Here is a 16,381-nt window from a genome sequence, read left to right as displayed (position 1 = left end):
CTAACATTCAACATTACTTTCAGTTGGACCCATTTGGCAGTAGGAATAATTTTCTCTTTACACCAAGATGTATGTTAAAGGAAAGTATTATCTCATTTGTACACTAAGGCTTTAATAAGCAAATAGTAAGATTCAAAATCTCCAAATAAAAAGAACATTTTATATTAAATAGTAAGTGGAAGATTTCCTTCTTCCTTCCCAAAGAGCATCAGTGACAGCAACTTTGTCACTGATGCCTCCGTGATAAAATACATGAGTCAAGTCTCCCTGCCCAGAGCTTCACCAGTGTTTTTAGTAAAATTTCAAAGTCAATTTTACATCAGCAGAAATTACCCTTCAACTTGCAACGTGAAAGGATTTCTCACTCCCTCTCGCTTTGCCAGGTATTTCAGAACGTCAGCCATATTCCACTAATATGTTCTGGAGGAAGAGACAAGATTATTCCTTTGGTTTCCAAAGCACCTTATTTTAGGAGTGAAATGCCAAGGGAAAAGGTAGGCTGATTAAGAAAATCTTTCTCAGCCTCACCTGAAAAATGAAATGAAAGCACTTGCCATCTTCAGTTACCAAGCTTAATTCCCTTTAGTGGTGAAAAGGTCCGGCATTTCTAATTATTAATCTGTCAAAGTGTGTCACTCTCCTCCTCACTCCCTAAATGAGCAGCAGTCGTGGATGCAAAGAGGACTGTTAGGTTGGCAGCATGATGACTGACAGCTTCCCAGCTCCTCACACAGTGTCTTTGCCCTCCTTGTTTCCCCTATCCCGGCACTCTTGAACACAGAGGCCAAGAGTTATGGATCAAACTAACATCCTGGATGACAAGCAAGGAAAGAAAAGCATTTGTGATGCTGTCACAGTGACCTGATGAGTGGCATCACAGGTGACAGTCTGCTCTCATTGTAGTCACTGAGGGGGAAGGAAGAACCCGTGAGTCAGAAGGCTTTGCTGTTCCTGACTTTCACATTCATGGAGAGGCAAGAAAGGCCCTGCCTGAGCCAGCAACAGGCTGGGAAAGCAAAGCTGGGTGCCATGCCAGGTGACCTGCGCATGCAGGACTCAAGTACACAGCGCTAAGGCTTCCGACCCCATGTGTATGCGCACGGGAGGAGGCAGGCCTTCCACGACAGTGACTGCAAGGTTCCAAGGCTTTTCATGGACATCCCAAAGATGTCACTTCACGTGTCTCAGAATAAACTTGGTGTAACTATGCGAATGTTCAAACTGTCTTTTGATTGTGTATTCATTGTACTAAATACATGCATGTCTCTACATAAAATTCTTCCAATGAAACCAAATGTTTTCAACTAGAATTCTAACTAAACAATTTCTTTTCTTTTTTTATCCACACCCAAAGACATTTTTTCATTGCTTTCAGAAAAGAGGAAAGGACAGAGGAAGGAAGAGAGAGAAACATCAATGCAAGAGAGAAGCATGAACTGGTTGCCTTCCCATATGTGCCTGGACCAGGGATCAAACTCACAGTTTAGGTATGTGCCCTGACAGAGAAACAAACTGGCAACTTTTCAGTTATGGAACGATGCTCCAACCAACTGAGCCACACTGGCCAGAGCTCTAACTAACAACTTCACTGTGACTTATAAACTACAGCAGAACTAATGAACTTATCTACTTATCAGTTACTTGGTGTGGCCAATCTATGATCTACCCATGCACCTCTCCCACTCTGCCTGGCCATGTCAGACTCAAGCATCCTGGTGAAAAGAAGTTAACTATCTCACAAAGCAGCAAATTTCACTTTGAGGACAACTCTAAAAGTTAAAAAGTTCTTCCATATGCTGAACCAAAATCTCAGTGATTTTTAGTCCTAATTCTGCCTTGTGAAACTACATGGAATACCTTTAATTCAGTATGAATTATTAACTTACCTTTAGACGTTCGATGGCTTCCTCTCCTCCAGGTGTAGACATGATCCGCTCCTGAATACTGGTCACAGATGTTAAGCCCACCTGACTACTGAGTGAGCAGGAAGATGAAGATGAAGTAAGGGACCCCATGGATGCTGTGGAAAAATTGCCAGGGCGTTGATTCTCAGAGGCTAGCAAGTACCTATGCTTATTGTTCTGAAAATCTTTCAGATCTGGGAGACAGAAGGGAAGGCAGAAGTGGAAAAGAGGGAAAGGAACAGAGAAGGAAAAAGACAGGAAGGAACACCAGTGTAAGAAAGGAAAGCATTAAAGTGCCAAGACAAAGACATGTTATAATACAAAGACAAGTGGTAACTATTCTAGATGGCAGTTCTAAAACATGTCTGTCTTTAATACTGGTATCCCAGAGGCTAAGAACCAATTCTGAATTTAGAAACTAAAAAATTGCCGTATAGGTTAATGTTGTTGTACCTGGTAGGGGTAACCAGGGCCTCAAAGGATAAGGCTTAGGCATTCTTCCTAAGTAGCGCTGCTACATTCCTTCTATTCCTTCTATGGTTCCAAATCTACAATGCCTTAGATTTACACTAACTCTCAAATACCAGTAGTTTATTGCAGCAAGAGAAAAATGATGATCACTTATTTATCAAGAATAGTACGTATCAGCCTGGCCCACTGTTTTATAGGATTCAGCAAAAATTCCCCCCAAATGTGAGTTAAAACAAAAATCTGAGCACTTAGTATATTTTGTTAAGGAACACTTCAACTATACTAGAATTTTTTAAATATACCTTTTTTTTTTTTAAAAAGGAGAGTAATTGTAAAAATGACAGAAATTTTGTATAATTCCTAGTTAAGAACTTGGGGCCAACTGCTTGCCTCAACAGGGAAGAACAATTAGCAAATGAATGAATCTGATGTAGTTTACATTCATCTATTGAAGCAACGACAAAATAAGGCTGAGTATTTGCTAAGTGAGGCTCTTACTTTTCCTAACAGTATGACCATGAGTCACCGGTAAGCCAAGTTCCTAGTATGAAATACAAGTTTTAGGGGCATACTTTCATTTACTAAGATCTGCAGTGGAGGTGTAGATTTTGCTTTTCAACTTAGTTTTGGTACACAAGCCATAAACAACAAAATTCAATAATTTGCCATTTGTACTTTCCTTCATTAATCATCCTCAAATAGACACCAGAGAAAAAACATAGGTATTAGTGCACTCCTATTTTAAAATCAGCTCATTTTTAAATTTGAGAAAATCTGTATTGCTTAAAATTCATATAAAAACTAAGTTTTCCTTAAAGGATATGGGTTAATACAAAGAGTCAGAAAAAATATTATAAGCACTCTCTGTAATTAATCAAAGTCAGTGCTTGAAGCCCCTTAAAACTAGTGGTCACTTCAAGACAGTTTGAAAACCACCATCTGCAAATACAGAACATAGGAAAACAAGCAAGTTTTAAAAGGGAGATAGAAACTGGAGCAAAAAAGTTAGCTTCCAGGTGATGGCAGCAAGGTGGGAGAAAACAGAAGGACGGAGATAGAAGGTCCAACTAACACATGCAGGCCCTAAAAGGAACTAAGAGTAGTCGATCAAAATGAAAATTCAGAAGTGGCCAGGGCTGCTTTCCTGCACAATACAGAATTAAAACTTAAGTCATGCAGAGCTTTCAGGGAGATGCCACAGCTGGTCAGGAAACAGGGAGGCAACAAGCTGGCAGCAGCACCTCCTGCAGCACAAAAGCAAGAATAAGACAGTGCCTTTCCCACACCAGTGTCGCTCAGCTTTGGAAATCTCAGACAGAGCCGTTCCAGTCCAAGAGTCACTCTGCATTAGAACGCCTTAGTGCCTTCCAGGCCTAACTCCATCACAGCAGCCAGGGTTACATTTGGTTGCTCTTATGTTTTCCTCATATTCTGTCGAGCTAACAAATCAATAAAAATAAAAAACTTAACCCACCCCAAAATCAATATTCTTCATTTCTTGTAAGATAACAATTCCTTGATAAATTATCTTAAAAGGATAGAAATTATATCACCAATTTAGTAGTAGATATGGAAAGATTAATGTGTGATCCTTTATAAAAAGTCCTCATTTTAAGCACAAATTTTATTCACTTAATTTTTTAACATTTACTTTGTAATTCATGAAAATAAAATGTTTACCTAACTATCAAGTAAACTGAGGCCCATGATACAAACGACACCAACTTAGCTTAAGAACAGTCTGAGTGCTAATCCAACATTCACAAAGCAGCTCAGTTACAATCGTACCAACTGGAAGTGATTGTTTGTAATTAATTATATATACACTAAGGCTCAGAATTACACAGCTAAGTAAAAAGGATTTTGCTATTAAATAATCAGACTTGAAGGATCTTAACAGCAAGAAAAAGTGTAATGATGATTAAAAGCTAGAGCTCTGACTTACACTACCCAACCCAGCCACACAGAAACCATGGGATCTCAGCAGCCAACCACTCCAGGTAGCTGTGTCCTTACTGGTAAAATTGGCATAATAAAACTTTTTGAGTCACTGACAGGATTAAATGAGATAATATATCCAAGTACTAGAATGTGAACTGCTGTTATCATCACTTGTGACCTTGGATTCAGTTTAATCAGATAAATAGAAAAACTGGAGAGTAGAAGCAACATGAGATTCTTAAGCCTCTTGACATTATTCAAGACCAAACTGAAATTCAGCAAAGATTTCTTTGCTAAATGTAGAAGAGCAAAAACAGGAACATTTCTTAATCTATATACAGTATGCTCTGTCTGGGATTTCACTGTTAGAACTGCTGGCATGCAAAGCTCATTTTAAGGCTAATCCAGCAGAGGCAGATTAGCAAATCAGAGTACTGGAAATGACCGATACATGAAATACAAACATTTGCCTCCACTTCCAGAGTAATCATCGATCAATGGATCAACTGAAGGTAAGCAGGAGGGAAAATACAAGAAGGGTCAAAGTTCAGGTTCAGCAGTGACACAGAGAAGGAACAGAGCAGTATTTTGGCATTTGGGGAGATGAAAATATTAATACTTAGAATATATTATCATTTTACAAACTGTATTCATCTAAAATCACGTGCTGATAAGACAAACTAAACTATAAAGCCAAAAGTGGCCTTAAAAAGCTTATTAGAATTCTAAATAATACATTAATTTTACAATCAAAAAATATAAATATGCTGCATTAAATAAAGCCAATACTATTCTATCTGAATAATCTAGTTAATTCACTTAAGAGAACTTCTGATTAGACAGTATGTCTAATCAGACGTAAGTAGATTCATTTCAAGACATACTGTAAGATAATAGTCTCTGAAAGCCTAATTCTTGAACTTGAGAGGAAATGGGTATTTTCCTCTTTGTAGGTTCACAGTGATCAGGGTGGGGGGCAATAGCACATAAATCACTACTACTTCGTTAATCCAGAGAAATCCAGAACACAAAAACAAAAATTTCAAGTACCATTTTTATGAAGTGATTAGTTTCTCAGTGAGAATAAGCTTAACATTCCAAATAAACTTCACTGCTGATATAATCTAACAGAAATCTAATAAAAATATGAGGGGTGATCTATTCATGAAAAATTAATTTCATAAGTCCAAATGGATATCCTGGTGCATTGCATACTACATTAAAAAATCCTAGATCATTTTCATTGGGTTTTTAAGAAAAAAAACCCTTTCACTATCATCTAGCTTCAAGTCCCTTAAATCTAATTTTAAATATAAGAACCCTGAAGAGAAGAAGATTCAATTTTGAATTACTCCTGAATTCACTTACTATCAATGATATCTCCCAGTCCCTGAGCACGAAGAAGGTCCTTCAGTCGCGTCACCTCCTCTTTTAATTCACGGACAAGCTTGGCATTGGGGTCCTCATTAATAACGGCATTGCATTTAATCTGTTTTGCGCGATCTGCATATCTAGATCCAAAAAGATTCATTTTTGCCATTACTCATATGCTCTCCTCCTCATAAATAACATACCATTATATCTAAAGTAAACAGCTTGAGTATTCACACATATGCATCCTTAACAATAATATAGTTGTATAAAGCTTTATAGTAAGTACCTTATGAAGATGAAGAAAGAGATGCAGATGAATTGAAGTGATTTAGTAAAGTTCACAAAGGAAATAAATACCAGAGAAAGGAATCAAACTCAAAAGTGAGTTGTCAGTCTATATAGTATTCCCTTCAGCATATTAAACGTATCTTTAATAGGAGAATAATAGAATGTTCGGATTTAAAATAATAAAACCTATTCATGTATAGAAATATTTTATTAGTACAAACTGTCAACTAATTTTTTTAATGCTACCTGTACTCATAATTATATTACTTTTTATAACTTGAGCATTTCTATAATGATAAACACAAGGGACACTTCTTTTTATAGAAATGAATAGTTTAAAGAAATTCTCACTATTACCTAAAAGTTACCCCAAAAATCTCACTTGAACAATTTTAATACCTTTCCTATGAAAAAGTCCCTGACTTTCCCAATGAAAGTGAAAACCATCAACAGGTCGATTCTATTATAATAAGAAACTCCCCTCCCCACCTTTCTCTCTGTTATGAGAGGACTGGATCATTGCTAACATCAATGACCACCCATACAGCATAAGAAAATACATGGCCTAGCGGAACGACTTAACGTGGCACTGTGTCCTACTTAGCTGTTGAGATCAAACTGGAGTACCTCAGAGTGCTCAGTGTTTCATCGTAGTTGATGTCTGCCGGGCTCAGAGCAGCAACCATTGCAGTCCGAGAATTGCCACCTAAACAGATGAATCGTGATTATTTCAAATCATACTCATTTCAGAAAAGTTTTGTTGGATGTGTCAGACCAGAGAGCACAACCTCAGATCCTAAGATTTATTCAAAAGTCAACAAATTTCTTGAATGTCCCCATGTCAGGCACTGTACTCAATCAAATCCTGGTGTCTGGATGGGCCCTAGTTCCCTCTTCCCACAGCAATCCGGGCCTCAGCCACTCCACCAGGGCCACTTTTGGTGATGTGGAAGTCACTGAGACAGGGACGGCCCAACAGGCCAGTCTCAGCCTCTTCTTCCTTATCAGCAATGTTTGACATAGCCGATCACACCCTCCTCATCATCAAGGAGGAAAAGGAGCTACAGAAACAGTGAATGAAGGTCCAAAAACATCAGCAAAAATGAGTAAGGGTCAGTCACATCTGATTATCTGTGCCTCAAAGGAGCATGGAGTTCTCAAAGAGGAAGAAAGAGCAACAGTCTGAGGCCAGTGTGTGGTCAGGAAGATAACTACTCCACAGTTCCTGTCCTGAAGTCAACAAAATAGGGGAGAAACCCCTGATTTAAACACAGGCAAGAAGGGGCTGGCAAGAAGTATTCCAAGTCATGAAAGGCAAGGACCTACATCCAAGATTGCTCTATCCAGCAAAGCTTTCATTTAGAATGGAAGGGAAGATAAAGTGCTTCTCAGATAAGGTCAAGTTAAAGAAGTTCATCATCACCAAGCCCTTATTATATGAAATGTTAAAGGGACTTATCTAAGAAAAAGAAGATAAAAAATATGAACAGTAAAAATGACAGCAAACTCATAGTTATTAACAACCACACCTAAAACAGAAACAAAAGCAAACTAAGCAAACAACTAGAACAGGAACAGAACCACAGAAATGGAGATCACATGGAGGGTTATCAATAGGGGAGTAGGAGGGGGAGAGTGGGGGGAAAGGTACAGAGAAAAAGTAGCATAAATGATAGGTGGAAAATAGGGGGAGGGTAAGAATAGTGTAGGAAATGTAGAAGCCAAAGAACTTATAAGTATGACCCATGGACATGAACTATAGGGGGGGAATGTGGGAGGGAGGGGGTGGGGAGGATGGAGTGGAGTGAGGGGGGGGGGGAAATGGGACAACTGTAATAGCATAATCAATAAATATATTTTAAAAAACCAAAGGTGTACACCTCCAACCAGCTTAAATCAAAAAGATAATTATACACCAGTGGTCAACGTACCTAGATTTTCTCGAAGGAGCCAAGTAAGTACAGAATCCCTGTAGGGAATAAAGTCAGTTTTCTTCTTCTTCTTACTCTATGAAACAGAAAGAAATGGTCTTAGTGTTGTTAAGGAGAAAAAATTCACATTAAAGGCAAACCAGCCTAAAATTCCCAAGAAAATTAAATTAAGTAGAACCCTCACTGTAGAAATTTAACACTCACAGCTTCAATTCTTCCGCACACCCAAAGCTCATGCAATAAAGGGACTATTTCTTTTTATATTTATTTTGAGAAATTTGTAACATACACACAATAGTTTAGAGAGTAGTAAAGTGAGGTGCCATATATCCATCATGCAGCTCCAACCATTTTCAATATTTTGCCAATCATGTTCCAATTATCCCTCAAACATTTCCCTACACTTTTTATTCCCAAACCATTCTGGGATAAACTGCAGACAACATACTCTTCTACTCCCTAAACCCTCAGCGGATGAGGACAGTCCCTTACACACAGTTAAAAGACCCAATTAAGGAAATTTAGTATCAACATAATAAACACTACTATCTAACATCCTGTCCATATCATGTATAACTCACAGTGTTTTAAAACAAAACCAACATTTCACCTATAAATACTTCAGGTACATATCTGTAACAGAAAAGGACTTTTTAAAAAACATAACTGCATGACTATTACACACTTAACAAAATTAATAGTAATTCCTTAATATCATCTAATACCAAATCCTCAAACACCAATTTTTACTTTTGCTGAGGGGCAAATACAAATCCTGTACATTCAAGGCCAGATGTGTACGAGCCACTCGTTTAGTTAGTGAATTTACTTGGCCACCAAATCATCAAGTGGGTTGTTATATATCTACCAAGTCTTATACAGAAATACACATTTGGTTTCCTTGAGTGGAAATTATGCCTTAAAAAAATCATTAGAGTTGGAATAAAAGGTCTAAGAAAATAATTAGCTAATCTGGAGATTTGTAAAGACTACAAAATGTATTCCAGTGTCTGCTGGCTGACTGATGTGTTGTGATAAGAAGCTACCAAGGGGAAAGCCAGGGTTCACTGAGGTACATCTCCCCTGCCACTGGCAGTTTTATAATCCATTCCTGGTATAATCTGAGCTTAAATTAGACTATGGATGAGCTAGTTCTTGCAAAAGCACAGCTACTCTGAAAAAGAATACTACGTAGCTGACCTCTAGTTTGTTGAGTAAAGAAAGTAAGCAAGCAGCACTTAAATTCCACCTCTTATCAAAAATATCCCCTCAATTTCATCCCACTGCACCCACACATTCCAACAATCAGAAAGTCATTTCCAACAGCAGTTTCTAAATTACACAGACCTCAAGGCAGACCGAACCTGCCCAGTCAGTCATTCATAGTCTAGTGGAACTTTCACTTCTCTCCAAAATTCTTGAGGCCCAAGACCTTGGTTTATCCTTTTCTAAAGTTCCCCACTCACTCCACTTTGCCTATGGTTAGTACTGAAGATGCTGCAAGATTTAAAGCATGACAGGTACAATGGCTACAAACAATACTCTAAAAATGAGCAGGGTCAGTTTGCCAAAAATGTTCTATTTTCATTTCTGTCGATTAGACTAAATTAAGGAGTAGCTAAATAAATATGCATAAAGAGAACTTCAATCTTTTCTATTTGAAAACACCCTGGAATGTTAGCCACTTCATTTCAATTGGCTCTATTAAACAGATGAATCTCATGTCTTATATCCATAATTTTAAAGAGTAAGTGCTTCAATAGCTACACAAAAAAATGTATTCACATCAATAACCTCTCTGAAAAGAAATACTACTAAATGTAAGGGGTAATAATCCTACTTCTCTTCCCAGTAGAAATAACAATACATCTTAGTTCACCAAAAATTATGCTTGTTACATTAAAAACTAAAGTTTATTTCTGATCTGTTACAGTTGTAACATAGATGCAAAGTACTAAACTGGGTTTTACAAAATTGATTATAAAAAGTCATTTGTGAATTATTGTGGCACAGAGCAATGTGGGAAATACACAGATAAGTACTTTGTAGACTTCTCCTTTAATTGATATGGAAGTTAACTGAGGAGTTAACCGGACAAGCTGGAATGATCACTAAATTTTAAGTCTTCTTGATTCCAGAACCCAGATTAAATATTTGAAGAATACCCATAAATGTGTATCAAATAGCAGGTTTTAAATCTAAGGCAGCATTTTCTAATACTAGACAGAAACAGAAAAAAGGCATTATTTTATTATTTTTGCAGAAATAGAGAATAAATCAGTCTATATGTCTGAAAATATAGCATAAAATATTTCAGTACAGATACTGCTTCTATCCCCAATGTTACTCATGTGATTCAGAACAAACTGTTAGGTACTCTATTATTTATGCAAAAGGGTACTAATAAATTTTAGAGTATTTCCATAGAAATATAAGGAAAAGAAAAATCTGTTGTATTTGGGTTAAAAAGGACTCAAATAATGTTTTCTAGATGCAGTTAGTTTAACTTGATTCTACAGCCTGCACTTTATATATAACTAAAAAGAAAAAATAAATTTTAAAGCATTTAAATAACCTATGACTTTTCATGGTAGTAAACAAGATAACACAAAGAGGTTTCAGAAAAGTATACTAGTAATTTCAAGAAGCCAGCTGTGGTTTAGAATGGTGCCCTTAAGAAATTTCTTTTATCATCCTTTTGAGTAGTTTATTGACTGTTTTAAGAGACAGTCCTCGAGGTCACTAGAAGAAATTGTGTAAGATAACACAATGGAGAAGCTTCCTCAAATTTCTTTTTCCTTTATCCTAAATTCCTCCTCCAGAGCACATCATGTTCCCTAAATTAACTTTGCTGTTAAGTCTCATGATTCACGGTCACCCTAAAGAGCAATTCTAAATTCCAGAGCCAGAAAACAAACAATAAAAACTTTTTTTGAAGGTTCCATTCCTACTTATGCCACCATACACTCTGCTGAAGATCTAAAACCATCACAATTAATTCTATAGCTAGGTCATTTTTGTCAGACCCCACCATACCTTGCTGGTGCAGTTATCCTACACATGAAAGCATTTGAGAGAGAGAATGAAATCATAGGATAAGCCTCCGTATAGAAAATACAGTGTGTAATTTTTAAGGCATAAACTGAATGACTTCTCAGGCAAGCAAGAAAGCACTTAATTCTTTTTAAAGATTCAAATGAGGTACTAAACTAAATTAGAACACACCCGACTAACACTTCCTTAGCTTCTAACATAAATAATGAAGCCCCTTATTTAAAAATTGCTTCAGCTTTAGTGTTCTACTGTTAAGGAATGAAAAGAGAATAAATTCTTTTAAAAATACATTATTGGCACCCAAATCAACAGCATTTACTAAGGCAAACTGCTCAAAATACTCCAAAAAGTATTGCATCTTACTTAGAAAAGATTTTATGGAGAAAGAATATGCAATAAATACTTGTGCTTTTTATAAGAGTTATGAAATAAGGGTCAAAAATAGTCAAACCATAGGTCTTTGTAAAGACCTAGTCCTTACTCTAGCCTGCAAGGGTCTATGTTTACTTTCATTCTCCTTAATCTCTTTACTTTTAGTACAAAGTGTGTCATACTTTGTACCATATCAAAAAGCTCTAATAGAAGAAAGGTAAGATTACCTAAAAGGGCCAAAAAAGGGCAGCCATCATAAACAATCATGAAGTACCTGTCAAGTATACTTGCTGACCAAATGTTTCCTTACAATGAAGTATAACACTTACCACCTCCGCCAAGGCTGAAATGACTTTGCCCAGAGTTGTAAGAGACTTATTAATATTTGCTCCTTCCTGAAATCAATTCCAAATATGAAAGAATTAAAAGAATTTCTACTACTGCTACATCATATATAATGGATAAAATACAATTAGCCATATGCTAGCATTATTAGCTTATTTGTGACCACAAATTCTAAAAATCTCCTTTGATCTTCAATCATCCCTTCTCTCCACTTGATAACATGCTAGGACCATGTGCCTAATGCACAGTCCCGAGGTATCTTTGAGACGTTTATGCTCCAAAAAATTACAGATGTAGCCTTCTTCCCAGAATTCACCAACATGAAATCTCTGCGCTTGTTAGGCGTATCTCTGAAGGAGTCCATGCTTGTTACCCCATCGGGATCTTGTGTACCCTCTCCCCATTACTGGCTCTTTCTTTCATCTAGCCAAATTCTGCCTGTTCCTCTAAAGACAATTCAACTCTCATCTGGACCATGAAGCCCTCCTTGATAAATATGTTATATAACTTACCCTTTCTTTGAAGTTATAAATCAGAATCAGCAGAAATTTTCTGTAAAGGTTTTGTGGGCCATATGAAAGCAGCCACAGATAATACATAAACAAACAGATGCAGTTGTATCCTAATACAATTTTATTTACAAAAGCAGGCAGTGTACCAGATATGGCTACTGGCCATAGTTGGCTGACCTGTGTTACAGAACAATTACTGACTTAGCTATTTATCTAGCAAAATAAATACCTTTAATCGAGTCCCTTTGGCACCAGTTGAATCAGCTCGTTCGCTTCCTGCTAGATCCACCAAGCTGATTTTACTGACCTGATAAAGAACAGTATCATTGGAACAATTCAAAAATAAGCACGGCAGAAACAGGAAACACTTGGAGGCAGGAAATTAAAAGATTAAGGCATGGAGAAGACTAAAAATATTGATTAGGACTCTTATTATATGACATAAGAAGACAAAAACAACATATACTATTTGTCAGTTTAAGGAACATGCACAAAATTCATAGCAACTACCTTGGTTCAAAGGAATTAATTTTAAGATAAACATATTTACAATGATATGTCATAAAAATATGTAAAACTCTGTAGCCACTATTGAAAACAGTATGGAAGTTCCTCAAAAAATTAAAAATAGAACTAACATATGATCCAGAAAGTCCAGGTCTGGATATTTATCTAAAAAACAAAACAAAATACCACTAACTCAAAAGGATGTATGCAACTCCAATATTCATTGCAGCATTTTTTTAAATTTATTTTTTATTGTTATTCAATTACAGTTGTATGCCTTTTCTCCCCTTCCCACCCCCCCCACCCCAGCTGAACCCACCTCCCTCCCCCCCCATCCCCCCCCCCCGATTTTGTCCATGTGTCCTTTATAATAGTTCCATTGCAGCATTATTAACGACAGCCAAGATATGGAAACAACCTAAGCACCCACTGGTGGATGAATAAAGAAAGAAAATGTGGTACATATAAAATGGAATATCATCCAGTCATAAAAAACAATGAAATCTTGCCATATACAAAAACATGGATGGCCCCTGAGGGCATTATGTTAGGTTAAATAAGTCGGACAGAGAAAGAGAAATACTGTATGATCTTATTTATACGTGGCATCTTGGGAGGGGGGAAGCTCATAGAGACAGAGAACAGATGCGTGATTGCCAGAGACAGGAGTTTGGGGCAGGAGGGTGTATGAGGAAAGTAGATAAAAATGAGCTAAGGGAGTCAAAAAGTACAAACTTCCAGTTATAAGATGAGTAAGTCATGTTTGAAGGATCTCTTGTAACTCCCACTACAATAAGTCTACTGGTACCTTCAGATTTAAAAATCCAGTTGTATGTTACTTAGGAATATAGGCAGATTAGAATTCAACATAAATTTATTATTAACAATAATGACAATAAAATGAACATTTATTAAGTGGTTACTTTGTGCCAAGGTGTATTATATGTACTTAACCTATATTAATACTTAATCCTCTTAAGAATCCTATGAGGTTGGGGAAACTGAGGCAGAAAAACATTAAGTAATTTGCCCAAGGTAACACTGCTGAAAAGTGGCACAGCCAGAGTCTAAAACAAATACTTAATTCCGAAGTCTATCTATGTAACGACGGTAGAAAGTGAGGAATTAATAAGCAAAGTACTTGAACAGCAGCACTGCTGTGCAGTTATTCACTTTCCAAGAATGAAATACATCTTGTCTGCCTCAAGTTTTACTTAAACATTTAATCCCACAGTAACAGAGCTCAAAAAAAAAAAAAATACACACAGCAAAGAAGTTAATAAAGTAATTAAGAGGTTCCAGTCAAGTAGAAGAAAAGGAAAGATTTTTCTCCCCACAGTACTGCTTAATTAGCTCTCTTGCATAGAGAAGATTTCAAGAGCCAAAGTCTTAATTTTTCTTTTCTTAACCTTATTTTCTCCTTTGCAATTTCACTTAGGACCCATGCTCAAAACTGGTTTAGAGTGGAATAAAACTGATAAGCAGAAGGCACAAAATACCCTCCATTAAGTAAAAATCCCCTCTATAAAATACAGAGGGTAGCAAGAGGGACTTCTGAAAATCCCCACTCTACACAACTCAAGCCCAGAGACTGAAGTTCTCTTACCTTCTCAGTGGAAAGGTTGGTCTCAGTATCATGTTTCTTCTGGGTGAAAACAATTGTAAACACAGCGTGGGAACGGCTACTTGTTTCATTCATGTTGGTAGCTGCCACTGTCCTAAATAAACATAAAGGTGACCACATGACAAAGGAATTCATAGATGAAAGTTAAAAGGGGCAGCAGGCTCCACATTACAGGCACAACAATAAGAACTTTCTTATTTTTTTAAATATATTTATTGATTATGCTATTACAGTTGTCCCATTCCCCCCCCTCACTCCACTCCATCCTGCCCACCCCCTCCCTCCCACATTCCCCCCCTATAGTTCATGTCCATGGGTCACACTTATAAGTTCTTTGGCTTCTACATTTCCTACACTATTCTTACCCTCCCCCTGTCTATTTTCCACTTATCATCTATGCTACTTATTCTCTGTACCTCCCCCCACCTCCCCCTCCCACTCCCCTGTTGATAACCCTCCATGTGAGCTCCATTTCTGTGGTTCTGTTCCTGTTCTAGTTGTTTGCTTAATTTGCTTTTGTTTTTGTTTTAGGTGTGGTTGTTAATAACTGTGAGTTTGCTGTCATTTTACTGTTCCTATTTTTTATCTTCTTTTTCTTAGGTAACTCCCTTTAACATTTAATATAATAAGGGCTTGGTGATGATGAACTTCTTTAACTTGACCTTATCTGAGAAGCACTTTATCTTCCCTTCCATTCTAAATGAAAGCTTTGCTGGATAGAGCAATCTTGGATGTAGGTCCTTGCCTTTCATGACTTGGAATGCTTCTTGCCAGCCCCTTCTTGTCTGGAAGGTCTCTTTGGAGAAATCAGCTGACAGTCTTATGGGAAGTCCTTTGTAGGTTACTGTGTTGTTTTCTCTTGCTGCTTGTAAGATTCTCTCTGTTTAATCTTGGGTAATGTAATGATGATGTGCCTTGGTGTGTTCCTCCTTGGGTCCAGCTTCTTTGGGACTCTCTGAGCTTCCTGGACTTCCTGGAAGTCTATTTCTTTTGCCAGATTAGGGAAGTTCTCCTTCATTATTTGTTCAAATAAGTTTTCAATTTTTTGTTCTTCCTCTTCTCCTTTTGGCACCCCTATAATTCGGATGTTGGAATGTTTCAAGATGTCCTGGAGGTTCCTAAGCCTCTCCTCATTTTTCCCAATTCTTGTTTCTTCATTCTTTTCTGACTGGATGTTTCTTCCTTCTGGTCCACACCATGGATTTGAGTCCCAGTTTCCTTTGCATCACTATTGGTTCCCTGTACATTTTCCTCTGTTTCTCTTAGCATACGCTTCATTTTTCCATCTAGTTTTCGACCAAATTCAACCAATTCTGAGCGTCTTAATAACCAGTGTTTTGAACTGTGCATCTGATAGGTTGGCTATCTCTTCCTCGCTTAGTTGTATTTTTTCTGGAGCTTTGAAGTGTTCTGTCATTTGGGCCGCCTTTTTTTTTTTTTTTTTTTTTGGTCTTGGTGCATCTGTTACTTAAAGGGGCAGAGCCTTAGGTGTTCACCTGGAAGGGGTAGCGCTTGTTGCTGTGCTGTGACGCTGTACGTGGGGGAGGGGCCCAGAGGGAGCAATGGCGCCCGCTCCACTCTCCACCGGACTTCAGTCACTCCCTCTGCTACACACAATCAAACTGGGCCCCTCTGGTGCTGGTTCCCGAGTGGGTGGGCTTGTGCACACTCTAGGCCCCTGTGGGTCTCCCCAATGACCTCACCTGTGAGGCTGGGAGTCTCTCCTGCTGCCTCCCCAACCCCCACGGGCGTTTTCAATCACAAGTTTGAGGCTTTATCCCCACCCACCCCCAGCTGGAGCCCTGGGCTGCTCAGTCTGCTTCGCTCTGTTCCTCTCGGTTTATCTGTGCAAATGTGGGGCCGCAGGGCCTGCTAGTGCTCGGACTGCCTGTGCCATTCGTCCCACACTCCACCAGTCTCGGTCCCGCCACGGCAACGAGAAACCTCTCCACCCCGGTGCCTCCTACTGGTCTGGATGAATGTTTATTTTTATCTCCTTGGTGTCGGACTTCCTTGCCGTTGGATTCTCTGTCAGTTCTGGTTGTGCGAGGAGGCGCA

The 16,381-nt window shown here is 38.0% G+C and overlaps 1 protein-coding gene across 8 annotated transcripts in view; it reads right to left on the bottom strand.

Annotated features, from left to right (window-relative positions):
* The window catches only part of KIF1B (kinesin family member 1B), a 139,003-nt gene that overhangs the window by 81,310 nt on the left and 41,312 nt on the right, over positions 1-16,381 (bottom strand). For 3 of the 8 annotated variants that reach the window (XM_053920170.2, XM_053920167.2, XM_053920169.2), the window contains exons 7-13: positions 14,306-14,417; positions 12,422-12,499; positions 11,665-11,730; positions 7,910-7,985; positions 6,606-6,684; positions 5,685-5,827; positions 1,887-2,020 (exon numbers count right to left, since the gene is read on the bottom strand). In XM_053920170.2, coding sequence (XP_053776145.1) covers positions 1,887-2,020; positions 5,685-5,827; positions 6,606-6,684; positions 7,910-7,985; positions 11,665-11,730; positions 12,422-12,499; positions 14,306-14,417 — 688 coding nt within the window. Of the gene's footprint in view, positions 1-1,886; positions 2,099-4,780; positions 4,823-5,684; positions 5,828-6,605; positions 6,685-7,909; positions 7,986-10,945; positions 10,964-11,664; positions 11,731-12,421; positions 12,500-14,305; positions 14,418-16,381 lie in introns of all 8 variants that reach the window. The other 5 variants (XM_053920162.2, XM_053920168.2, XM_053920165.2 and 2 more) reach the window with 4 other exon arrangements.

Source organism: Desmodus rotundus, chromosome 3, assembly GCF_022682495.2.
Source record: "Desmodus rotundus isolate HL8 chromosome 3, HLdesRot8A.1, whole genome shotgun sequence".
NCBI lineage: Eukaryota > Metazoa > Chordata > Mammalia > Chiroptera > Phyllostomidae > Desmodus > Desmodus rotundus.
The sequence above is the reverse complement of the archived record's forward strand: the minus strand, read 5'-3'. Positions and strand labels throughout refer to the sequence as shown.